The sequence below is a fragment of the Saccopteryx leptura genome, chromosome 1 (genome assembly GCF_036850995.1).
Source record: "Saccopteryx leptura isolate mSacLep1 chromosome 1, mSacLep1_pri_phased_curated, whole genome shotgun sequence".
Lineage (NCBI taxonomy): Eukaryota > Metazoa > Chordata > Mammalia > Chiroptera > Emballonuridae > Saccopteryx > Saccopteryx leptura.
Window position 1 is genome coordinate 11,858,621 of NC_089503.1, and position 24,237 is coordinate 11,882,857.

The window sequence follows — 24,237 nt, forward strand, 5'->3', positions numbered from 1 at the left end:
GTCAATCATGCGGCCATTTGTTCAATAGACAAGGACTGAGCACCAAGGAACAAACACCTTGCACATTGCTGGGAGCCCAGGATGAAATAATGCCTGCGCTCCAGCAGCTCACCGTATACAGTAGCAGGGAAGATCATCAAAAAGGCATTACAAGGTGTGACTTATGCAAATAAATATACATTACTGGTTATTCATCTTCACTGTTTACAGGAGCTACAGGTATCATCAACTCAATTTGTCATCTGAATTTTAACTTTATGGCAACTTTTGTCTTAGAGCTTTTTATTTTTAAGTAGTCAAACCTGTCAACTGTCCTTTTATGGTTTTTGATAGCTTCAGAAAAATACTCCCTATCACAAAATTCTAAGATAATCTTCTACATAATCTTCTAACAACTTCATAGGCTTTTTTTTTTTTAAGGCTTGAACATGTAATCAGTCTGGAATATGTTTTGAAATACAATGAGTCATTATCTTCCACATGACTAGCAATTGTTTCAACATAATTTGTTGAAACCCTTCTTTCTCCCTTAATTTGAAATGCCACTTTAGCATTTACTGGGTTCCCGTACAATGAGAGTAGAAGGGCTGTTTTGTTGCACTGATGTAGTCGCCTCTCCCTGTGCCAGTACCAACTGTTCACAATCCTTTATAGCATATATATATCTATATATATCAGGGAGGACAAATCAACCCTCCTAACCTTTTCACCCCCAAATGTTTATCACTTATTCTACACACTTTTCCCAATAAACTTTGGAATCATTTTGTCAAGTTCCCCAAAAACCACTGAGTTTTATAGAAAGTGCACTGAATCTATAAGTTTATTTAGGAAAACTGACATTTTTACAAAACCAAGGTTGGCTATCTAGAAGCATGGTGTCTCCTCACTGAAGCAAGTTTTCATACCTATCCAGAGATAAATATTTATAATAGTTTTCTTCACACGTTTCTTGTTAACTTTATTCCTGGGTACTTTAAGCTTCTCTCGCCAATGTAGATGAAAGATTTTTCTTTCATTACACTTTCTAACTCAAGGTTATTGTTATACAAAAGTTTTGCAACTGATGACTTTGCTGTACTCTTAGCCTAATGGTTATTCTGTTGATTCAGTGTCAAGTTTCCAAAAACAAACCAACATGGTATCACCCTGGCTAGAAATCCCTTAGTGTCTCCATGTCTTCCAGGATAAAATTTAACCTCTTTTTATGGCACACAAGACTACCTGGCCCCTACCCCTTCTGAGCTGGCCCCAGACTACTCTTCCAGCATTCTCCAACATAACTCTTCTTTCCAAGCCAATACACTTTCTTAAGGTACCTTGAACAGACACACATTCCCACACTTACACCTTTGCATGTGCTGTTCTCTCTGCCTAGACTTCCCTCCCCCACCTCCCTCCTGCATTTCACCTTTTTCTTAACTTTTCCTTCAAACTTAGCCCAAGTGTCACTTTTTTAAGGAAGCCTTCCTTGACTTCCTATCCCAGACGGGGTAAAGCATTCGTCTCCTCTCCCAGCATCTTTCTGCTTACCTTATTGTAGTTCTAGCCCCACTAAATATGTCCTGAAAGTAATATACACTTATTTTGAAATGAATAAAGACCCAAGAAAGAGAAAGTGCCATAACTCCATCAACAACTTTTTAAAATATGTTAATAGGATTCCACCACCCCCTTTTTTTAAGGGTTGAAAGTCTGGCTACCAGTTTCATGTCTGTAAGCAACCTGAGAGGGGTCTTGGATGGGTCTCCCACCTACGTGTAGAAGGACCTGGCTAAGAATAGAGAACCTTGAAGCCAGGAGACTCGGGGACAAGAGCTCAGCTTAGCTCCAGTCCTGCACCCATGAATTCACACCCAGCCTGGGCCACAGCTGCAAGCCACATGCAGTGGACTTGCCCCTCAGGGGGTCCGGGGCGCCTGTCGCACCGAACAAAAGAGGCCATTTCAAAATGGCCACCCAGCATCGTCTTCAGATCCAAGTCGCTTCTCCTTTTTTTTCTAACCTTCGATCTCTTGAGTTTTAAAAGCGCCATCAGTCATTTCCTCAGAAACCCAGGTGGCTCCCTCACCCCCGTGGCTCCCTCGGGGAAGGCAGTTTCTGTGTTCCCGCCCGCCTGCCCGCCCGCCCTTTGTCGCATGAACTGCCGAGGAGCCATATTTACTTTCTGCAAAAGGCAACAGGCTGATCCGAGATGGCGTGAGCCCCACTCCGCCTCCATTTCGCTTCTCCCCAGACTTTAAGGAACAGAAGTGCACTCTTTGCCAGCCCAGCCTGACTCCCTCGGCCTCCTAGGGCCTGTGTTTCCCAATTTGCTTTAGGTGACCTCGGAGTGTGGTAACTGCTACTGTGCAGCGCTGATTAACAGCCCTGACCCACAGCACCAGGGGCCAGGGGCGGTTTCCCGTGGTTCCTTGACCCAAGACCCCAGTGGGGTCCGGACCGAGCTGCCGAGCTGGGCCTCCCACTCCTCCCCCAGGTCATCCCTGAAAGCACACCAAGCGCTCCACACAAAGCAGAGGCAGCCTCCCCCGCCGCAGGCTCCCACGCACACGCGCAGGCCCCGTGCCTCCCGCCCCCATTGGCCCAGCGGGGCGGTGGCGCGCGCCCACGGCGAGGGGCGGGGCGGGGCGGGGCGCCAAGGGCGGGCGGTGTGATTGGCCAGGGCGGGCCGGACGCCCGCTCCCGCTATAAAAGCGGGCGGCTGGAGCCTGCGCCACAGTCTTCGCCGGAGTCGCTGGGGTTTCCTGCTTCAACAGTGCTTGAACGGAACCCGGCGCTCGACTTCCCCCCCATCCCAGCCGGCCGACCGGATTCATTCCTCCGCCACCGCCTCACATCGTCCTCAGACCGTCCCAAGGCCACCGCCACAGCTCCAGCGCCGTCCAGCCGCCTCTTCTCAGCCGCCCACCATGACGACCCCCACCGTTTCGCAGGTGCGCCAGAACTACCACCAGGACTCTGAAGCCGCCATCAACCGCCAGATCAACCTGGAGCTCTACGCTTCCTATACCTACCTGTCCATGGTGAGGGCTGGTGCGGCCTGGCCGCTGGGCTGGGCTGGGCTGGGCGGGACGGGGGCGGTTTCTCGGGGCTGGACGGAGGTGGGGCTACCGGTGGGGGTCCCCCGCCCGCATGCGCCCTTGGAGAAAATGGAGGTTCCTCTGGGTCTCTTGGGACCTGTGCGCAGAAATTCCGGGCACTTCGCCCTTTCCGACTATCTTCTGGGAGGGTGCGCAAGGTCTGCCTCTGCGCACCACTGCGTTTAAGGGGAGCCTAGTTTCCAGAAATCCTGGGATTGCTGCACCTACATCGCATACAGTTCTGCAGTTAGGAAGGTGGATTTTTGCATTTTCATCGCCTCCTCTGAGTCTGATCACGTGTCCCTGAGGCCCTCGGTTTTCTTGACTAACGGGCATAGAGGTCCAGCTCCCATCCCCCTGGGCATGGCGGAGCCTGCTGGGTAATGGTGTCGGATGGCAACCTTGGGGGCTGGTGCTAAGTGGCTTATCTGCCTGGGCCGACCACTCCCTAACAGCTGTCCGCTCCCCTCTGCTTATCTGTAAACCCCACTTGAATTTAAGGATATCTCTAGAATTGTCTACTGTGGACACGAAGTTGTCTTACTCACCATCCTAGTGCTTGGGTACTTCTTTGTCCTTTTTGTATCTAAAAACTGGACTGTAGTCCCTCTAACCGAACGCGCAGTTCTTGGATAAAATCCACCAACAGTTAACAAGGAATTTACCCCTGTAATCGGGAGATCGGTTTTCCCCCAAATCCTGATTTTAGGTGGTGTGGTGGGAGTTTTAGAGTTGTCTTATGATTGTGCAGTCATCCAAGAATAGATATGTTCCAGATGGATTTGAAAACAGGCCTGGATTTCTGTGACTGCTGTTCCATTTAAGGAACTCCTTGACTACAGGAAATGTCAAAAACTGAATCAGATTTTTGCTTCTATTGATAACATTTTGTCTACATTAGCATTTCCCACAGTTGTCCCCTTGCCTAGCCGGTTAATTTTAGAAATTCTTAGTCTGCCTGTAAGCTGGCAAACTTGTGTTTCAACGTGGGTTTATCAGGGAGGGAGGGGAAGAAGGCACTAAAAGTGCAGGGAAAAGCCTCCTGCACCCTCACCAGTGAAATCTGACACCAGCTGTAAGAACTTTGCAGTAATACAGGTCCTGAAGACCTTCCGTATACTGCGGGTAATTCCTGTGATAGTCTCAAGGTTCCTTGTAGTAAGCTTTCGATTTCAAGGACCAGGTTTCATTTCTGTATTTTGGACTAGAAAGTAATTATTGTGTTCAGTCCAGGAACACAGCTTGCCCCTAACATAACGTGTTTGTGTTTCTCTTTCAGTCTTATTACTTTGACCGCGATGATGTGGCTCTGAAGAACTTTGCCAAATATTTTCTTCACCAATCTCATGAGGAGAGGGAACATGCTGAAAAACTGATGAAGCTGCAGAACCAGCGTGGTGGCCGCATCTTCCTTCAGGACATCAAGGTGAACAAAGGATGGTGGGGATGTTGTGCTACATTTATCTAGCAGTCAGTCCTCGAGTGTCAGAAACCGCTCAGACCAGCAGTTGCCCTTTTAAAAGGAGGGTACGTTGGGCTTTTGTGCTATTTTGGCCCACCATCTAAGCCAAAGTAGGCAAATGGTAATGGCCAAGGATGTTGAATTGGACATTGTTATCAAGAGAAACTTAGATGTCCTTTTTGCCGAAAGGTTACATATTAGATGCCCGCTAAGTTGTCATGGTTTGATTGGTGGAGATTGGACGTATTGACCTAGCTTCTCTCCTTCAGAAACCGGACTCCGACGACTGGGCAAACGGGCTGAATGCAATGCAGTGTGCATTGCACTTGGAAAAAAGTGTGAATCAGTCACTACTGGAATTGCACAAACTGGCCACTGACAAAAATGACCCTCATGTGAGTATTGGCAACCAGGGAGTAAATGGAGGGAATCATTTCCCTTGGTTGTTGGGAGAGTTTCACCAATAACTTTCTTCTCCATTCTGTTTTCTAGTTGTGTGACTTCATTGAGACTCACTACCTGGATGAGCAGGTGAAATCCATCAAAGAACTGGGTGACCACATAACCAACTTGCGCAGGTTGGGGGCCCCTGAAACAGGCATGGCAGAGTATCTCTTTGACAAGCACACCCTGGGAGATGGAGACAGCTAAGCCTTAGGCTGGCTGCCCATGTCCACAGCGTGACTTCCCTGGTCACCAAAGCAGTGTATGTGCATGTTGGAGTTACCTTTACCTTTTCTAAAACTTGTACCAAATCATCCACTTATGTCCTTTCATTTGTACCATTCCTTCAAATAAAGTAATTTGGTACCCAGCTGTTACCTTTGAATTCTTGGGATGGGCTAAGAATGTATCTAGGCTGTCTTCACTAAATCTTTTAAGTGCCACAGTTCACACTAATCAGAATGAAACACCTAAGAGGATTTGTATTTGTGAAAGTCCTTAGTTTATTAAACCTTAGTTATATGAAACACCTAAGTTTGGGAACGATACCAAGGCTTGGGTGTCTGAAATCAGAACTTAAGGACTCATGACTAAATTACGTTTCCAGTGGTTCATTAAGCATTTAAAGGCTTAAGTGGTCCTGAAACTAACTATTATCCATGGAGCTAACCCTTGAGTTCAGGCTGTCCTGGAACACTGCAGTGTGGAGAACTAGATGACTAGGACTGGGTCAGTGTCCCGCTGGTGTACACGCAGGTGGGACCAGGCTGGTGAAGCATCCCCTTGGGAAACCGGCTAGGAATGGGCTTCATCCCTATTGAAAATTGGAGAAAATTGACAACATGAGTATAGAAGATAACTTCAATACTAAATTAGCTGCAGTAGGAGATCAAAGATTGAGGCAGCTTAATTATTAAAAACCAATGGCAGCCTGACCTATGGTGGCGCAGTGGATAAAGCTTCGACCTGGAAATGCTGAGGTCGCAGGTTCAAAACCCTGGGCTTGCCTGGTCAAGGCACATATGGGAGTTGATGCTTCCAGCTCCTCCCCCCTTCTCTCTGTCTCCCTCTCCTCTCTAAAATGAATAAAAAAAAAAAAACAAAAAAAAAAAACAATGGCTATTGTCAAGAGATTGCAGAGCCATTAATACCCCTCCCCCAAACAAGCCACAAGGATGTTTGTCTAGCACTAGAAGCAAGGTAGAGATGGTAGCCTTTTTAAGTTTTCAGTCAAAATGATGTATTCTGACCGTGAGAGAAACTGCTTAGTATTAAGTTTCCCATATCATGATTGGGGTTGGGATGAGGCAGATGTGTAATTGGGTGAGTGTCCAGTAGAGATGGAATGAAGGGATATACTTAGGGTTTTGGAAGAGCTTGGATTGACTCCGCACATGCACATGCGTGAGGCAGGAAGAGCACGTTTAAGTTAAGTCTGCTGAGGTCCCCGAAGCAGGGACCTGTACACCCTCGCCTTAAGTCATCTGCTCCCAGAGGTATGGGGGCCTTTGTAGGAGCTTCAAGGCCTGGTTGTGGGGGAGTGCTCAAATACAGTCTCCCGCTGAGTGTGGGCAGGGAGGTAAAATTCCTGGGCTACAACCTAAAGCCTCCAGTTCTACCCCCTGAGTTGTGTCTGTCACACTATTCAAACAAAGGTCAGCTGGATCCAGTGATCACATCTCCCCATGCAAGCCTGGGCCCTGCTGTCATGCCTGTCAGTGCAGCCCCTTCCTTCACCTAGGTCCCGGGACTCCTGCCTGGTGATACCAGGCTGGTGGGTGAAATGAGCAAAAGGCCCAGCACTTCCCTAGGGCTCCTGCTGGGGTGGCCAAGTGTATGCCCCAAGCCAGTGCTGGGCGTAGGTCTGGCATGCTCTGGAAATCGTGGAAGAAGGGCAGACTCAAAGCGAGAGAAGTGGGGGTGCACCCAAAGAGGGGGTGCAGTGACCCTGGTTCGGGTAAAGGACAGACCTGTTTTCCAAGGCCCAGTAGGGGTCATGATCTTTGAGGATAGTGTGTAGGTTGCTTGTTGATTGTGTACGTGGTTCTCTGAGATGACTTGCAGGGGCCTCTGACATGTTGGTCAGGTTAAACTCGACAGTTTTCCTCTTGATGTGACACAATTCCAGGTGCTCCACTGAGGCCCCAGCACACTCTGGGAGCAGTTCAAAGCTCTTGGTCCCAGGAGTCCCAGGCTGTAGGCTTTGGTCCTTGACAGCACTGTCTCCGCCTGAGATTCGGCGCAGCCCTGAGGGTGCAGTCTGTCCCGGCGGGAACAGCATCGGGGCGGGGCTGAGGGGCGTCTGCGGGGCGCTGTGGTAGCCTGGCCTCCCGTACAGCGCCGTGGGCAGAAAGGCGTCCTCCCCCTTCATCGTCCAGGCCCGGCCATCTTCCTGATCTCGAGCGCTCTTTCTGGCCCCACCGAGGTTCTCGGGCTGGCCCTCGTGGAGAAGGGCTTCTTTCTTGGGCAACAGTAGTTTGGTCTTTGAGGCTGTCCTGGCGGGGTGGTGGTCGTGGGACGGCAGCCCCAGGAAGCGGCCGATGATGCCATTGTGAGCACCCTCTTCCTCTTCCTCCTCCTGGTTCGGCTGGAACTCCATCTCTTCCTTATGCAGGCTGGAAAGAAGCAGGAGGCTGAGGGTTGAGTAAGGGGAACAAAGGACCAAACCTGATCTATTTCTCCCTGCTGCTCCTCCCTCCCTCTGGCCCAAGGTCAAGGACACGGTGTTCCTCACGGTGCCTGACTCGCCCCCCTCCCGACCCATCCTGTACCTCCCGACTAGTCCCTCTGGCCCAGCGCACCACACCGTGCTGTGGCTCCCTCCCGACCCACCCTGTACCTCCCGATTAGTCCCTCTGGCCCAGCGCACCACACCGTGCTGTGGCCCCCTCTTGCCCACATTACATTCAGACTCCTAGCCTGGCATTCAAGGGCTTCTTCGTCATCACTGCGTCTTCCCTTTCACACCCCCTCATGCCAGTCGGAATTACTGGCCCCAGGGAGGGGTGGCTAGAGGAAGCCCAGGAGTGACTCGGCAAGTCAGGGGTTTGTGGTTCCAGCTGGGCAGCAGCATCCCCAAGTCTGGCTACCTGGGAGCCCAAGGCCTGGACTGGGCGAGAGAAAGCCCAGCCACGCCAGAGGGTGGCCCGCCCTTGCCCTTGTCCAAACTCTCTCCCCATACTTCAGGGCCCAGGTGCAGCCCAGCCAGAGGCTCCTCCCATGGTCTGACCTTTGCCCCGGGCGCCCAGCCCCTACACTGGGCCCAGAGTCTGAGCTTGCTCACTACCAGGCCCGCGGCCACATGCGGCCCCCTGAGGCCATTTATCCGGCCCCCGCCGCACTTCCGGAAGGGGCACCTCTTTCATTGGTGGTCAGTGAGAGGAGCACTGTATGTGGCGGCCCTCCAAAGGGCTGAGGGACAGTGAACTGGCCCCTTGTGTAAAAAGTTTGGGGACCCCTGCATGACTAGACTGTACTCCTCAGAGGCAAGCCCTAGGCATTATTATTTTCTGTTACTCCCCCGCGCTGTCCCCAGCCTTCAGCTGCTGGAGGACGGATTGCGTAGAGCTCAAAGGCAACCTCTGGAAATGTTTCTGGCCTAAGTAAGCCTTCGTTTGATCCCTTTTCCAAACTTTGTGCACGCAAACTAGGGAGCTCCAGCAAATTCTAATTACAGATAATAGGATAGTGGGTTCTATAGAACAAGAAGAGAATAAGAGCTTAATACTGCAGAAGAAACCTTGATGGTATGGACCCCGCCATGCAACAAGCATCCTCTCTCTGGGGTGGCCTCTAGCCCATGGTGGCCCAGCAGCAGCTCAAAAGGAATTCTTTTTTTTTTTTTTTGACAGAGACAAAGAGAGAGTCAGAGAGGGGAACAGATAGGGACAGTCAGACAGGAAGAGAGAGAGATGAGAAGCATCAATTCTTCATTGCAGCTCCTTAGTTGTTCAGTGATTGCTTTCTCATATGTGCCTTGACCAGGGAGGGGGGCTACAGCAGAGTCAGTGACCCCTTGCTCAAGCCAGCGACTTTGGGTTTCAAGCCAGCGACCTTCTGGGCTCAAGCCAGTGACCCCTTGCTGAAACTGCTGAGCCCATGCTCAAGCCAGCAACCTTGGGGTTTTGAACCTGGGCCCTCTGCGTCCCAGTCCGACACTCTATCTACTGCACCACCGCCCGGTCAGGTAAGGATTTCTGACCAAATCAGAAAAATGGGACCCAAGTGGAGGGAAGTTTGGCTGCTGTAGGTGATCTGAGGCTGGGTCACACTGTACTACCCAGCAGGTACATCCTGCTGGGTCATGCCTGCCACCCCTCCCACATCCCAGGGCCACCCCCTCCCACCACCGCCACTCTGCTCCCCATCCAAACACCCTGGCCTAGCAGAAAACAGCTCTGGACCAGAGTCAGGCCCCAGGCCCTGATGTCCCCACTGTCTCGCTGACCACTGACTGCCTTTGAGGAAGTCCCTTCTCTCGCTGGGCCTCAGTTTCCATCTGTGGACACGGGGTTAGACTGGAGGCGCCCAAGAACCCTGAAGCAGTACAAGGTGGAGGTGAGCCAGACCCTGGCCCACAGGTGCTGCTTGCTGGCTATGGGACAGCGGGCTGGGCACCTTACTTAACCTCTCTGAACCTGGAATGAATCATCTGGAAACTGGAGACAGCCAACCAAGGTTAGTGGAAAGCAAAAAACAGTTCCTATACTGTATGTAAAGAACTTAGAACAGTGCCTGCACTTAGCAAGCACCCATCCGCATTAACTAGGCTATTCTAAGTTCCTAGGCAGGCCGCTGCACTTGGGTTTTGTCCACTGAAATGGTTCCCCGGCACTGCCTACCTGATATTGAAGGTGGAGCCAAAAAAGGAGGGTCTGCGAGACTGGGCAGAAGCGGCTGTGTAGGGCGGGTGTGGTTCCGGGTCGTTCCAGTACATGTCCTGCTCCACTGGGGGCAGGTCTTGGTGCATCTCATCCACTGCCAACAGGGACACCTGGGTGCCGGGGACAGAAGCAGACGTCCAACAGAAAGATCAGCCCAAGCAGGACCATGAACTTGCCAGGTGGCTTGGAGAGGCCACTTCTGTGTCTCTGGGCCTCAGTTTACCTACTTGCAAAATGGAGAGACTGATGTGTACCTGAAGCCTCAAAAGCAGGGGTGGGAATCCCACGAGTGAATGGTTGGTGGGGAAGAGGGGGAGGCAGTTCACTGTCAGGCCCCTCTACAGAGTTTCTGGGTCCCCTCCCCAGGTCCAGTGTGGGGATCCCCCACAGGTCTACTTAGGGGAGGCTCCATGGCACGGGCTCCCTCCCTCCTCCGTACCTGCAAGCTCCTGTCGACAATCCAGTTGGTCTCAAAGTCGTCGTCATCCTCTCCAAACGGGTTGATGAGCTGCTCTGCCACCTTGGGGGTAGGTGTAGCTCTGGGAGTCCTCAGGTGGGACTTGCAGCCTCGCTTCCCACCCACAAACCCCAGCTTCCGACATTCCACCTCCCGCCCCTCCCGGATGTCCCTCCTGTGTGACCATTGTCTCCAAAGCCACTGTCTAAGGGCTTTAGCCACCCACACGTGTGGTCACCCACACACATGGCCTTGCCCTCTGGGACAGCGAGTCTTTCTGACTCCCCTGAGCCAGTCCTCCCGCTGCAGACCCAGAGCTGGCTGTGAGGGTGTCACTCAGCCCAGTCACCACCTTTATCACCCGGCACTGCATCTTACCTGGAGTGGCATAGTTTTGTACATTTGTTCAGTTACTCATTCATGCTTTCAAACATTCTCTTATTCATTATTTGCTAATGCAACAGACCTACGTGCTGAGGCTGTGCTGAATTAAAGGGCAGAGCCACAGGCAGATCCTGGCACTGACCTCTGACCTCGCCTGACACAGCCCTGCGCTGGCGGTGAGCTGCAGCGTGCTAAGGGGTCGGCGGCATCCCGCAAGCCAGCAGGTACCACCCGAATTCCAAGCATCAAAATGGTGTGATGTGGTTTGATCTGGGGAAGGGGGGAAATACGTGTGTGTGTGTGTGTGTGTGTGTGAGAGAGAGAGAGAGAGAGAGAGAGAGAGAGAGAGACATGGAGAGGTGGGAGAGAGAAACACCACCACTACCGCTGCCACAAAAGAAAGGAAGGATGGGAGAATGGGTGGGAAATGGGTGGCAAGAGAAAGAGGTGGACAGAACACTGTCATTCAGAATTCCTGTTAGAAAGAGCACTGGTTGTGATGGGAAGTGATACTTTAATAAGCCACCTGGAGTGGGGCCCAGGACCCGCATGACCCCACCACAGACAACTTGAGTAAAGAGAGGAGGTGCACATCTGTCTTATAAAGGATGAGGGCTGGGGGTAGTTAGCCTCAGGGCTTTGTTTCACTAAGCAGAGGAAACAGATTTGGGACCTAATCCTTGGGGACTGTGAGAAGTTGCCGCGCCAGCACGGCCTGCCACCACCGCTCTTGTTCATGTGTTTCCCTCGTTCTGGACAAACGTGGAGATTGTTCTCTTGAGGAGGCATCAGATGGTTTGACAGCTGAACTCTCCCTATGCCTCCCATGCCTGCTAAGTTCCAGGCCTGGGCGCAGCAGTGCCATCAGACACGGGCCTCACACAGGTTCCGCTCCGTCTGGGTCTCAGTCTCTTTGTGTGTAAAGAGGTGGAGAGACTGGGTCATGGTCAGGACCACCGCGGTGCCCTGCTCTCCACCCCGGAGACTCTCCTCTAGCGGCTGGCAGTGACCTCTCCGGCCACACCCACAGCCCAGCCTGGCCCGGGAGGCTCACCTTCAGCCAGCCAGCATAGAAGAAGAACTGCAAGAATGTGAAGACGGGGACAACGAGGTCCAGCTCATGGCCCGGGTAAGCCTTGGCTGGGTTCAGAAACTGCCGTCCAATCAGGCAGGCCAGGAAAAAGCTGTATACCGCCACGGTCACCACCTGGGCAAAGAAGGGGGCGGTGAAAACGGGCTGGGTGGCCGCCTGGGGCCAGGATGTTCCCGGGGCTGGGAGGACGAGGCCTTGCTCTCACCCTCACACTAGTGTGAGTTTGGTCTCTGTGGTCTCCTCTTTAAAATGGGGATGATGACACTGCCTCCACCGGGTTAGACAGGCAGGAGCCTGGGCTCTTCCAACATGACACTAGAGAGAGCCTGCGAAGTCCAGACCCAGCTCCCGGGGTGAGCCTCTTTCTCAGCCCTTAAGTGAGTCCCTCTCGTCACAGGCTGCCTCCTGGGACCCCCTAGCCTCAGTTCTAAAGGGGCAGCTTCACCGACCTTGTCCTCACCTGCGTGTACACCAGCGGGACACTGATCCAGTCGTAGGCATACAGTTGTCCACACTGCGTACGCAAGGTGTTCATCTCCTGGGGGACAGGACGGAGGGTTGGGGTTCCGCCGCCACCTGCTCTCCCAGGCTCTTTCCCAGGTACCAGGGTCTGGTGCTTATGGCTTAGCCCTAAGCTGTGTGGTCCTGGGCAGTCACTTGGCCTCTCTGTGCCTCAGCCTCCTCATCTATCAAAGAGGAACAAGGCTCTCAGAAGCTCACTTTAAGGGGACTTTGGGAGGGGCCACTTGGGACTGTGGAATCCTGTTGGAAAAGATCCTACAATCCCAAGGCAGGCTCTAGGAAGACCCTCAGGGACTCAAGCCTCCTCTTTGTTGAAATCCTTGTTCCCCCTGGGGCACAACCCTCCCTGCTCTGCCGCCCGGCCATCTGCGCAGTGGGCTCACAGTCAGCAGGCTCTGCAGCAAGACAGGGTCCCGGATTCGACCTCCGATCCAAGCTTTCATTGACAGGTTGGCAAACCACACCCAGGGCACCCAGAACGTGTTGTGTGGCAAGTTTAATTTTTCTAAGTGCTTGTGTTCCGCGGGCGTCATGAAGCCTGCAGGGTAGAGGGAAGAACCACTGGATCGGGGAACCTGCAAGAAGGTGGTGGCCAAGCCCTGGGGGTGGGAGGGTCCTCAGGATTCAGGCCCAAACTCCTGCTGAGCCTGTAGGGAGCTCGGAGCTCTTTTGCCATCCTCTTTCTTTCAAAGAGTAATTACTGAGTGCCTACTAAGTGCTCTTCTGGACAGAGCACTTAAGAGGGGTCTGTCTTATTAACCGGGACTCGGTCAGGAAAGGCCAGAGACCATGGTCACAGATGTACAGGCCTGGAAACCAGAGAACAGGAGGACAGGATGGGGAATGGTCGAGGGAGGTAGACCTTAGTACCTCGTCTCTTTCCAAGGACCCCCTACCCCGTTCCCCGATCTCCTGCCCCCTACCTGCTCTTCTCTTATCCCTCAAGGGTCCTTAACCCCACCTCAAACCCCTGTCCCGCTAGGGCAGCTTTCTGGCCTGGCCCCAGCTGCAGGCACCTAACTCCACCCTACCAGTTCGGCCCCCAGGTCTCGACCGCACTCGCTCCGGGTCCGCACCCAATCCTCAGCCCAGGGCCTCTGGCCCCACCCACCTCCAGCCCGGCCCCGCCCACCTGCTTTCACCAGGTGCTCGGCACTGGGGAAGCGCTTGTAGACCGCGGCGCTGACGCTGCGCAGGATGAGCACGCTGCCCAGGTTGGCGTAGCGCATGAGCGTGCGCCGCAGCCGCCGGCCCTGCTCGTCCCGGCCCTCCACGAAACCGGACACCAGGTTCATGAGGCGGTCGGGCCACGGCAGGTTCTCGTACTGGTTCCACCAGCGGGTCACGACCAGCGTCACGTAGAAGCCTGGGCAGAAGGGGTGGGGGGACGAGAGGCGAGGGCCCAGGCTGCGGCCGGCGCCCAGCGCGGCGACGCCTCGGCTTCTCCATCTCCCTAACGGAGCGGGCCCAGCCGGTTCCTCCAGGAGGGCGCGCGGGAGGGGAGGCCGTCAGAGTCCCGCGTGGAGGCGGAGAGCCTCGAGTGATCTCTCCCACACCCTCCGCCGCCCATCCCAGAAATCCGCCAGAGCCCGCTCCCGCCTGCGCAGCGGCTCCAGGGACGGTGGTGCCGGCGCTGCCCCGGAAACGGAGGTCTTCAGTGCTCACAGCAGGAGTCCTTCCTCAAGTCTAACGTCAGTCCCTCCGGCTGCAGTCTCCCCGTATCCCTGAACTACCGAGAGCCACGGACCTGACACTGATCTCCCCCCACACCCCCCACCCGGCTGCTAGCTCCCTGCGGTCCTAACGGCCAGAGGGACGCGGACGCCCGGAAGAGGGAGCTCACCCAACACGAAAGAAATGGGGATGAGCTGGATGTAGCTGTCGCAGTACAGAGTCAGCTTCTCAAACATCACCTGCTGTTCGTCCGTGAGGGCCATCCTGGGGAAGGGGTGGGGAGGCGGAGATGGGGCGACACTGGGAGCACAGGCGGAGACTGGCCCCAGGGTAGGCGTGTGGCTGCCTCTGTACTGCCCTGCGGCTTCCCTGGCCCGTTCACTGGGCCCTCCAGCTCTGGCTGCCTGGGCTGGGTCCCACTGCTCCGGTAGCGTGAACCCCAGCCGAGTGCCATGGCTGAAGGAGGTCCCCAGGGAGGTTTTCCGTGAAAGGCTGCGAATCCTGCCATTTTCTGGGGGCCTTTTAAAGGCTCCAAATGACAGTTGTTGTTTTTTTAAGTAGGTTAAAACAAAAGATATTTGGTCTTTAAAAAAAAGGTACGGTAGGGAGGGATGAATAGCAGAGCACAGAGGGATTTTAGGGCAGTGAAACTATTTTTTTTTTTTTTTTTTTTGGTATTTTTCTGAAGCTGGAAACGGGGAGAGACAGTCAGACAGACTCCCGCGTGCGCCCGACCGGGATCCACCCGGCACGCCCACCAGGGGCGACGCTCTGCCCACCAGGGGGCGATGCTCTGCCCCTCTGGGGCATCGCTCTGTTGCGACCAGAGCCACTCTAGCGCCTGGGGCAGAGGCCAAGGAGCCATCCCCAGCGCCCGGGCCATCTTTGCTCCAATGGAGCCTTGGCTGCGGGAGGGGAAGAGAGAGACAGAGAGGAAGAAGAGGGGGAGGGGTGGAGAAGCAGATGGGCGCTTCTCCTGTGTGCCCTGGCTGGGAATTGAACCCGGGACCTCTGCACGCCAGGCCGACGCTCTACCACTGAGCCAACCGGCCAGGGCCTATTTTTTTTAGGACACCATAGACTGTACAACGCCAAACGTGAACCCTAACGTAAACTATGAAGTGGACTTTGGGTCATAAGGGTGTGTCCACGAGAGTCCATCTGCTATGACAAGTGTACCCACTCTGCTGTGGGACACTGATAGTGGGGGGGCTGTGTATATGGGGGAGGGGTTTATGGAAACTCTGTATCTTCTGCTCAATTCAGCTATGAACCTAAAACAGCTCTAAAAAATAAAGTCTAATAAAAAAAAAAAGTATATTAGTATCCTAGCAACAACCAAAGAAAGCCAATGTGCTTTAGTTTTATCACTATGGACTCAAAAAAATTATGTAGTGGATATACTCAATCCATTCAGTTATTAATGCTTTTTCCATTTAAAATGCTAGTGTATAGTCTGTGATTATATCTGTCCATATGTTATTGTTTATGTAAACATTTTTATTGGGGAAAGAAAAAGGTACGATCTGAACCTGTAAGCCTGTGTAAGGTTCAGGAAAATGGCCCAGCTGCATGGGACCAGGTAAGGCCTGGGTCCTAGGACCCTCCGGGGGCTGGAGGAATGGGTGTCTGAGAGGCTCCCTCCTCTACTCTCCTCCCCAGCCCCGACTCTCGACTCCGGGGCTGGGTCACATGCTCAGCTGAGCCTGATAGGTCTCTGGTGGCCGCACCCCCAATGGAGCTCTGAGGAGATGGCCAAGGCCCAGCTGCGCCCCTCCCGGGCCCCGCCTCAGCCCTCCGCCTGTACCTGTAAATGAAGCGGATGGTGTAGTAGCTGAGCAGGAAGATGAGGAACTCGCCGTAGAGCAGCTTGTAGATGCTGCCCCGCCAGCACAGCAGCAGGCGGGAGAAGGAGCCTAAGCGGGCATTCGCCACTTGGCTCGAGTAGGTGACAGTCATGGTCAGGCACTGGGCTGCGGAAGGTGGGCTGGGTCCTGGTGGTCAGAGGGAGACACCGATGGGGGCTGGGATGGAGCAGGGCCTTGGTCAGAGGAAGTCTGGGGCTCATGTGTGACCTTAGCCAGGACCCTTTCCCTGCTCTGGACCCCACTCTTCCTTCAAGACCCCGAGATGGGGATGTGGTGGTCCCCGGGCTCTTCCCGCTCTGACTGCCTGTGGGAGGTGGGCAGTGAACCCAGAGGCTGCCCCCAACCTCAGCAGGGAAGACACAGAGAGGTTTGTGCCCTTGAACTGTATGACAAGGACAATGGCGCTGCACACGCTGGGCTGTCCTCTGCACGCACTGGGCTGTCCTCTGTTCTGGGCCCATCTTATTTGTAAGTTCTCCAAGCTCCCTCAACCCCCTTGAAGAAAGAATTGGTAAGAGGCCTGGTCAGTCTTGTCCACTGTCCTGTCCCCACTTCTCAGAATAGGGCCTGGCTGGCAGAGATGTTCAAACAATGTTTACTGAACGGTGACCCCAGGGCCTTTCCACCTGCTGATCTTCCTGCCCTGGGGATGTTCTTCCTGATCTAACAGTATGACTCATTCCCACTTCAGATCACCTCTTCAAAAAGAATGTCCCTAGCTGTCCTACCTGGAAATAGCATCCCGGTGCCACCACACTTTCCGTCCCCTCACCTTGTTCAATTTTTCTAAACACCACTTAATTATGTTATACTTGAAATTATATTTTGCAGACTATCTGCTTGTTTACTGCCTATTCCTTCCTTAAGACAGAGGCTCCTATTGTGTTCTCAGAGGAGGAGCTTGATAAAAATTTATTGCAGCAATGATTGACACGCACCCTCCCTCAGTCGCTCTAATGCAGCCACACTGGCTGTCTCTCTGTGCCTAGTGCACACCAAGCTCACTCCTGCCTCAATGCCTTTGCACAGCCCCCAGTCGGCAAACTGCGGCTCGCAAGCCACATGTGGCTCTTTGGCCCCTTGAGTGTGGCTCTTCCACAAAATACCACGTGTGGGCGCTACCTCGATAAGGAATGTACCTACCTAGATAGTTTAAGTTTAAAAAATTTGGCTCTCAAAAGAAATTTCAATTGTTGTACTGTTGATATTTGGCTCTGTTGACTAATGAGTTTGCCGACCACTGGCCTAGACACACAGGTGCCCACGCATCTCCACACGTGTTGCCTGTGTGTATACATTGCACACACATATGCTGGATAGTCATCTACCCCACAGGCCCTCAAAGCCCCAGAGCAGCCCACCCAGGCAGCCCCTACTCACAGGTGGGCCTCCAGCCTGGTCGGGGGATTCCACAAAAGGTCTGGCCACTGGACTGATGAGATTCTCTGGGGTCCTGTGGCCAATGCCCCTGCCTACACTTAGGGGCTGGCACTGCCCATGTGGGTGCTAAGCGGTCACTTGACTCCCTAAGCCAACAGCTCCACAAAGGAGCCCTTGTGTTGGTTCCTCCCCATAATCTGTCCATAAGCAGCCGCCAGGACCCCTTTAATTCCTTCCTGGGTGTGTGTTGGTGAGGGCCGAGAGCCGGGGTGAACTTCCAGCAAACCCCTTCCACCAGGGCCCGCCAATCCCGCCATTTTCTGGGGGCTCTAAAATCCCAAGATTGAGGAGTTCACTTCTGACCCTTGAGGGCTTGCGGGGAGTGCTGTGGGGAAGAGGGCCAGGGCTGTCTGCAGACGTGCAGACGGGAGCCTCTGCCCAGGCCCTGTGAGGCGGTGGCAGCCCCGGGAGCCACACTCAGAAGTCCTGACTCTGCCACCTGTGTGCAGTGACTCTGGGAGGGCCTCTGCTCCTCTCTAGGCCTCAGTGTTCCTATCCGCAAAGGATGGCATTTCTTCAGCTTCCATCACCTCTGCAAGAGTGACAGAATTCTGCTGTATGCCGGTGAGGAACTTTGATTGGCTACTGATGACATCAGCTATTCTTTCGGTGATTGGCTGGCAGGACAGAGTTAGCAGGTTGGTTCAGAGCTAGGGAAGGAGAATGGGGGTGGGCCAGGCCTGGGGTTCATGCCTCTGGCTCCCAGCCAGCCCAAGAGAAATGGGGTGTGTGCTCAGGTCCCTGAGGGCAGCTGGTTAATAGCTCAGCAGCTAGTTTCGTATATTTAAATTTTTTTTTAATTTATTGATTTTAGCGAGAGAAACATCTGTCTGTTGTTCCACTTATTTGTTCGTTCATTGGTTGATTCCTATATGCGCCCTGATTGGGGATGGAACCTGCAACCTTGGTGTATGGGGATGATGCTCTAGCCAAATGAGCTACCCGGCCAGGGCGGGTTTCATTCATTTTAACACATCAATCCATACTTGAGGGCCCTCCTAAGCCACCAGAAGTGACGTGTGTCTAGGACATGTTCCTCTTGAATTGAGGGAAAGGCCAAAATAGTAATGGCACTTGGTCTTCAGTGGCCATAAGGAGGGCTGGGAATCGTAATTAAATGTGCGGCTGCCAGGTTCTTTCACCAGCATCTGATTCTGCGCCCAGGGGATGTTGCATTTCCAAGGAGCACCGTGGGATTATGATGCTAGTGGCCTTCGGACCCCACTTTCAGAAGCCCTGACTTACAACCTGATCCTGAGCCGTAAAGTAAACCCACCAGCCCCTTCCTCTCTCTCTGACAAGTCCCTAAGTGCTAACAGTGCCGAGACTGAGGGGGATTTCGGTGCACACCACTTTTGCTGCTATAAGTCAGCGCCTGAAAAATTTTCATAATTATTTTACAATTGGCTTTTTTGTATTCATGGCAAACCAGAGGTGGATTAAAGTCAATTGAGGCCCTGGGCGCAGAAGAAAATATTAGGCCCCTTAAAAAAAAAAGAGGAAGAGGGAAAATAAAAATACATGTTATCGGCCCTGGCCGGTTGGCTCAGTGGTAGAGCATCGGCCTGGCGTGCAGAAGTCCCGGGTTCGACTCCCGGCCAGGGCACACAGGAGAAGCATCCATCTGCTTCTCCACCCCTCCCCCTCTCCTTTCTCTCTGTCTCTCTTCCCCTCCCGCAGCCGAGGCTCCATTGGAGCAAAGATGGCCCGGGCGCTGGGGATGGCTCCTTGGCCTCTGCCCCAGGCACTAGAGTGGCTCTGGTCCCGGCAGAGCGACGCCCTGGAGGGGCAGAGCATCGCCCCCTGGTGGGCAGAGCGTCGCCCCCTGGTGGGCGTGCCAAGTAGATCCCGGTCGGGCGCATGCGGGAGTCTGTCTGACTGTCTCTCCCCATTTCTAGCTTCAGAAAAATACAAAATATATATATATATATATATATGTTATCCATATTTTTAAATAAATAAAAAATATTTTGTGTTATTCATGTTAAAATTGCACATATGCAACCAAACTTGGTGTTATTAGAAAAAAGTGTAAGGTTGGGGTTTTGCGGGGCCCTTCAGAAGTTGGGGCCCAGGGCGCACGCCCGGTGCACCCGCCGTTAAATCTGCCTCTGTGGCACACTATCATGAGGGAGCCTCTTCAGAGATCAGGGACAGCCTTGGAGGAGTGTTGGTTGCATCCCTGCCACCCATGCTGTGGGAAGCACCTTTCCCATCGCTGTCCTTAACTGAACCGGGAAAGGGGCAGGTTCACTTGAACCTCAGTCTTCTCTTCTGCGAAATGGGACAATAATAATAACACCTACCTGGACAGCTAAGTAAGAATGCGGGACAAGAAATGTTTCAGTCAACTCTCCAAACCAGTGATTCTCATGCCTGGCTGCCTGCTAACTTTTCCTGGACCACCTGAGAACCAGGGTGCCTCTGCCCACCCCTCCAGATCCCATTCGTCTGCACGGGGTCCAGGTGCTGGTGGCTTTTCAAGTTCCCCAGGCAAGCCTAAGGGACAGTCGGACTGAGAACCGCTGCTGTAAGGGAATATTTGTCTATCATGTATTTCCCACCCCCCATAACACTCGAGAGAGAGTTTTCCAGTTAGCAAATGATTAATAAATATGTATTCTAATTAAAACTGAAATATGTGACTGGCACCACACCTGGCACAATTTCGCAATGTTCACTTTGTATATATTAGTTGAAAGAATAAATGAAAACACCGGCCTTTGTGGGATCAGGGTTTTGACTGCCCCATGATGGCCGCTAGAGGGCGCCATTGACTATCTGGCTCTCACGCCGAAGCTGGTCTGCTGGCTCAGAATCTGTGAACCCTGGAGCTTACATTGGATGGCTCCCTCATCTCCTTGACCCTGGCCAGCAGCTATAGAGCCATAAAAGGGAGCTGGGAGACACTGGAGTCCTCCCTCCCTTTTTCCTGAACTGGGGGTTCCTTCACAACATCCCAGAACCAGCTGACAGTGCTGCCCCAGGCCCCCTTCCCCTCCCAGATGCTCCAGGATGTCCCCAGAAATACCCATGAGCAGCTAGGTGTGCCTGGCACCACCGCAGCGCTAAGACAGGCACACCCTGGCACAAGTGATGGTATCTCCCACTGGGACTGGGCCATGAAAATGTTCTCAGCCAGCCAGGGACAGCTCGGGCACACAGAAAAGCCACAAGAAGCACTGATTGACCCAAGTCATGCTTGGACAAGGGGCCCCAGGACTGACCTTTTCCAGGGTCCCAATGCAGTCAGAGTAAGTCTCTTCTACTTACCGTCTGCCAAGTATTCGCTCAACAAACCATTTCTGATGCCCAAACTGAGATTATCCTGATTCCCATCTCCAAGAATTTATAGTCAATTTATCCAAAGAAATCCAAAACATTAATTCAAAAAGATATAGACATTCCTGTGTTTATCACATTATTTACATAGAAGCAACCAAATTGTCCATTGGTAGGTGAATGAATAAAAAATATGTGGTACAACAGAATATTACTCAGCCATAAAAAAGAACAAAACATCACCATTTGCAACAATATAGATGGACCAAAAGGTATTATGCTAAATAAAATGTCAGACAGAGAAAGACAAATACCACATGGTTTCACTTATATGTGGAGTCTAAAAATCAAAATAAATGAACAAACAAAACAGAAACAAATTGATGGCTGCCAGATGGGAGGGGGTTGGGGGAATGGATGATAAAGAGGAAGAGATTAAGATATATATACTGGCCTGACCTGTGGTGGTGCAGTGGACAGAGTGCCGACCTGGGACACTGAGGTCACAGGTTCAAAGCTCAGGACTCGCCTGGTCAAGGCATATGCAGGAAGGAACTACTATGAGTTGATGCTTCCTGTTCCTCCCCGCCTTCCCTTTTTCTCTCTCTCTCTTCTCTTTAAAATCAATAAACAAAACCTTTAAAAAAAAAAAAAAAAAAGCCTGACCAGGCGGTGGCGCAGTGGATAGAGCATCGGACTGGGATGCAGAGGACCCAGGTTTGAGACCCCGAAGTCGCCAGCTTGAGCACGGGCTCATCTGGTTTGAACAAAGCTCACCAGCTTGGACCCAAAGTCGCTGGCTCCAGCAAGGGGTTACTCGGTCTGCTGTAGCCCCACGGTCAAGGCACATATGACAAAGCAATCAATGAACAACTAAGGTGTTGCAATGTGCAATGAAAAACTAATGATTGATGCTTCTCATCTCTCTCCATTCCTGTCTGTCTGTCCCTGTCTATCCCTCTCTCTGACTCACTCTCTGTCTCTGTAAAAAATAAATAAATTAAAAAAAAAAAAGATGTACAAATTGGCAGTTACAAAATACTCACAGGGATGTAAAGTGCAGCGTAGGGAATGTAATCAATAATATTGTAAAAACTGTGCACGGTGCCAGTTGGCTTCTAGACTTACAGGGGTGATCACTTTGTTAGTTATATAAATGCCTGGTCACAGTGTTGTATGCCTGAAACTAATATATTGTATGTCAACTGTAATTTAAAGAATAATTCTTAGCCTGACCTGTGGTGGCCCAGTGCATGAAACTGGAAGACTGAGGTCGCCAGTGTGAAACCCCGGGCTCGCCCGGTCAAGGCACGTACAAGGAGCAGCTACTACAAGTTGATGCTTCCTGCCCCACCCCGCTTTCTCTGCCTCTCTCCCCTCTCTCTAATAATAACCATTTTAAAAAAAAATTTTTTTAAAGAATTCATAGTCAAATAAAAACCAAGGAAACAATAACTCTAACACAGAACATCAGGGCCTAATATCTGTACCAAGTGCACAGAGGTCAGGGCAACTTTTGCAAAGAAAAGAGTATTTGAACTGGGTCTTGAAGCGTGCGTAGAAGTTCGCCTGAACTGAGAAGAATGGAAGAGCATTCCATACGAAGGAAATAGCCCGTGGGCAGTCACAGAGGAATTGCCGAGGAGAGGGTCAGTATGGCATTGTTACCCATATTTTACAGAGGAGAGTGCTGAAGCTAAACCAGCCTTGTCCAAGGGCACTCAGCCAGAAAGGGCCAGGTGGGGACTGGAATACGGACCATCTGTTATGAATCCTGTGCACTGTCCATTATCCACCGTCACCTCCCCAGCGGAGGTTTCTGAGGGGTGGAGCCTTGTGTGTTAGCCTAGTGGTCTCTGTTGGGGGTTGAAAGGAGGTCCAAGGGATGGGGATGCATGGAAGATACTTTTTTTTTTTTTTTCTGTATTTTTCCGAAGTTGGAAACGGGGAAAGACAGTCAGACTCCCGCAAGCGCCCGACCAGGATCCACCTGGCACGCCCACCAGGGGCGACGCTCCGCCCACCAAGGGACGATGCTCCGCCCCTCCGGGGCGTCGCTCTGTAGCGACCAGAGCCACTCCAGCACCTGGGGCAGAGGCCAAGGAGCCATCCCCAGCACTCGGGCCATCCTTGCTCCAATGGAGCCTCGCTGGCTGCGGGAGGGGAAGAGAGAGACAGAAAGGAAGGAGAGGGGGAGGGGTGAAGAAGCAGATGGGCGCTTCTCCTGTGTGCCCTGGCCGGGAATCCAACCCGGGACCCCTTGCACGCCAGGCCGACGCTCTACCACTGAGCCAACCGGCCAGGGCCATGGAAAATACTTTGATGAGAGCAGAGCCCATGTGCTCAAGCCCCCTAGTGGGAAGTCATCTCGGGGGGCAGGCAGAGCAGAGCTGTGCAGGTGGGTGGAGTTCCAAAGGCAGAACGCTATGGTATTCTTATCTAGAATCACCATGGCAACAGTATCATCACAGAGGGGCTGCCACTGTGCCCTTCCAGGACCTGCCTCAGCCGGGCATAAGAAAAAGACCCGGCTTGGCTGGGGGCAGTGGGCAGGGGACCCTGCGGTGAGCCCACCAGTCCTGGATGCTGCCGCCAGGCTCTGCATAGGGCTCCGGCCAGCCCACACCCCTCTTGGGGCAAACAGGAACGAGCAGGGCAGAAGTCAAGAGAGAAAAAGAAGGGCTTGGCATAGCTGGGCAGAGGAGAATGGAAGACTGGCCGCCCGGGGGCTAGAAATAAGACAGACACCTACCCCCTGGGGCCAGGCAGCCTCACCCCTGAAGGGCTAGTAGACGTAACATTCAAAGAGATGGACACATAAGCTCTGGCTCCTGCAGAAAGACACAGGGACCGGAAGAGGCAGGGAGAGGCTGGGGCACGCCTGGGTCCAGCTTCGCCCAGCCCAGACCTACCCGTGACAGTGGAGAAGCATGGCAGAGGCCAGAGCCGGCCACGCAGGGCCAGAGGGTTCACCACTGTCCGGGGAGAACACGGATCTCCGAGCGGCTCTGTCCCCATGGCCTCTGCCCCGCTGAGGCCAGCCAGGTGAGGCACAGCCCCCATCGACGTCCCCCACCCCCCACCCAGCCCCCAGCTCGGAACTGGGGCCTGGGAGCCGGGGAGGAGGGAGGCGTGTCCCAGGTGGGGCTTCTCCCGGAAAGCAAGGGTGTGGGCGGGCCTGGTCCGTCTCACGCTCACTGCTCAGGCAGGTCAGCGGTTCAGCCCGCTCTGAGAGCACGTGAACGGCTCCTGTCCAGCTGCTCGTTGTACAGATAAAGAAACCCGAGCGTTCAGAAAGGAATTGACTTGCCTCGAGTCACCAAAATTAGAGTCAGGGCTGGCGTAAGGAGGTCGTCGTCTGCGTCAGAGCAGGGTGTGTCTTTGCTGTTCCCGAATGTCGCTGTGGTTTCAGTTCCACTGCTAAATGCAGCTGGGCTTAGCGCTGCGGTGGGTGGGCTTTGTGGGGGTGGGGTGGGTGGGGGAGAGAAGAAACAACGGCTTCTCCCCTATCTGGGCATTGACTGGCTGCCAGGCAGCACACTAAGCGCTGTGCAGAAGTGATCTCCTCATCTCTTCATCAGAACAAACCCCAGGGTGTAGGAAGGGCTAGCCACCTGTTACAGGTGGGCCAAGGCCCAGAAAAGA

The 24,237-nt window shown here is 53.1% G+C and overlaps 3 protein-coding genes across 5 annotated transcripts in view; 2 read left to right on the forward strand and 1 right to left on the reverse strand.

The window, feature by feature from the left end:
* Positions 1–2,713: 2,713 nt before the first annotated feature.
* FTH1 (ferritin heavy chain 1) lies at positions 2,714–5,359 on the forward strand. The gene is made up of 4 exons (XM_066360583.1): positions 2,714–3,026; positions 4,363–4,509; positions 4,815–4,940; positions 5,038–5,359. Exons 1-4 carry the CDS (start codon positions 2,913–2,915, stop codon positions 5,194–5,196), a joined length of 546 nt encoding a protein of 181 aa, XP_066216680.1. The 5' UTR covers positions 2,714–2,912; the 3' UTR covers positions 5,197–5,359.
* A 115-nt stretch (positions 5,360–5,474) lies between these two features.
* Positions 5,475–23,545, reverse strand: BEST1 (bestrophin 1). 3 transcript variants are annotated; one of them, XM_066360610.1, is made up of 11 exons: positions 23,505–23,545; positions 15,810–15,996; positions 14,172–14,266; positions 13,461–13,694; positions 12,712–12,866; positions 12,267–12,344; positions 11,768–11,920; positions 10,312–10,392; positions 9,831–9,982; positions 6,960–7,604; positions 5,475–5,803 (listed from the first exon to the last, which is right to left on the reverse strand). In XM_066360610.1, the coding sequence occupies exons 2-11, from the start codon at positions 15,959–15,961 to the stop codon at positions 5,785–5,787; spliced, it is 1,764 nt and encodes a 587-aa protein (XP_066216707.1). In that variant the 5' UTR covers positions 15,962–15,996; positions 23,505–23,545; the 3' UTR covers positions 5,475–5,784. The 3 variants fall into 3 exon arrangements, with proteins under 3 accessions (XP_066216707.1, XP_066216699.1, XP_066216692.1); XM_066360602.1 differs by lacking the exon at positions 23,505–23,545 and adding an exon at positions 17,251–17,352; XM_066360595.1 differs by lacking the exon at positions 23,505–23,545 and adding an exon at positions 17,251–17,352 and having other exon boundaries at positions 15,810–16,026.
* Positions 23,546–23,603: 58 nt separating this feature from the next.
* Positions 23,604–24,237, forward strand: part of RAB3IL1 (RAB3A interacting protein like 1) — a 40,826-nt gene continuing 40,192 nt past the window's right edge. The window contains exon 1 of the mRNA XM_066360639.1: positions 23,604–23,637. Coding sequence (XP_066216736.1) covers positions 23,609–23,637 — 29 coding nt within the window. The 5' untranslated portion in view covers positions 23,604–23,608. The remainder of the gene's footprint in view (positions 23,638–24,237) is intronic.

Coding starts and splice junctions, on each gene's coding strand:
- FTH1 (XM_066360583.1), top strand. CDS start 2,913: ATGACGACCCCCACCGTTTCGCAGGTGCGCCAGAACTACCACCAGGAC. Junction 3,027..4,362: donor CCTATACCTACCTGTCCATG/GTGAGGGCTGGT, acceptor TTTCTCTTTCAG/TCTTATTACTTTGACCGCGA. Junction 4,941..5,037: donor CTGACAAAAATGACCCTCAT/GTGAGTATTGGC, acceptor TCTGTTTTCTAG/TTGTGTGACTTCATTGAGAC.
- BEST1 (XM_066360610.1), bottom strand. CDS start 15,961: ATGACTGTCACCTACTCGAGCCAAGTGGCGAATGCCCGCTTAGGCTCC. Junction 14,267..15,809: donor ACCATCCGCTTCATTTACAG/GTACAGGCGGAG, acceptor CCCCTTCCCCAG/GATGGCCCTCACGGACGAAC. Junction 12,867..13,460: donor CGAGCACCTGGTGAAAGCAG/GTGGGCGGGGCC, acceptor TCTACCCTGCAG/GCTTCATGACGCCCGCGGAA.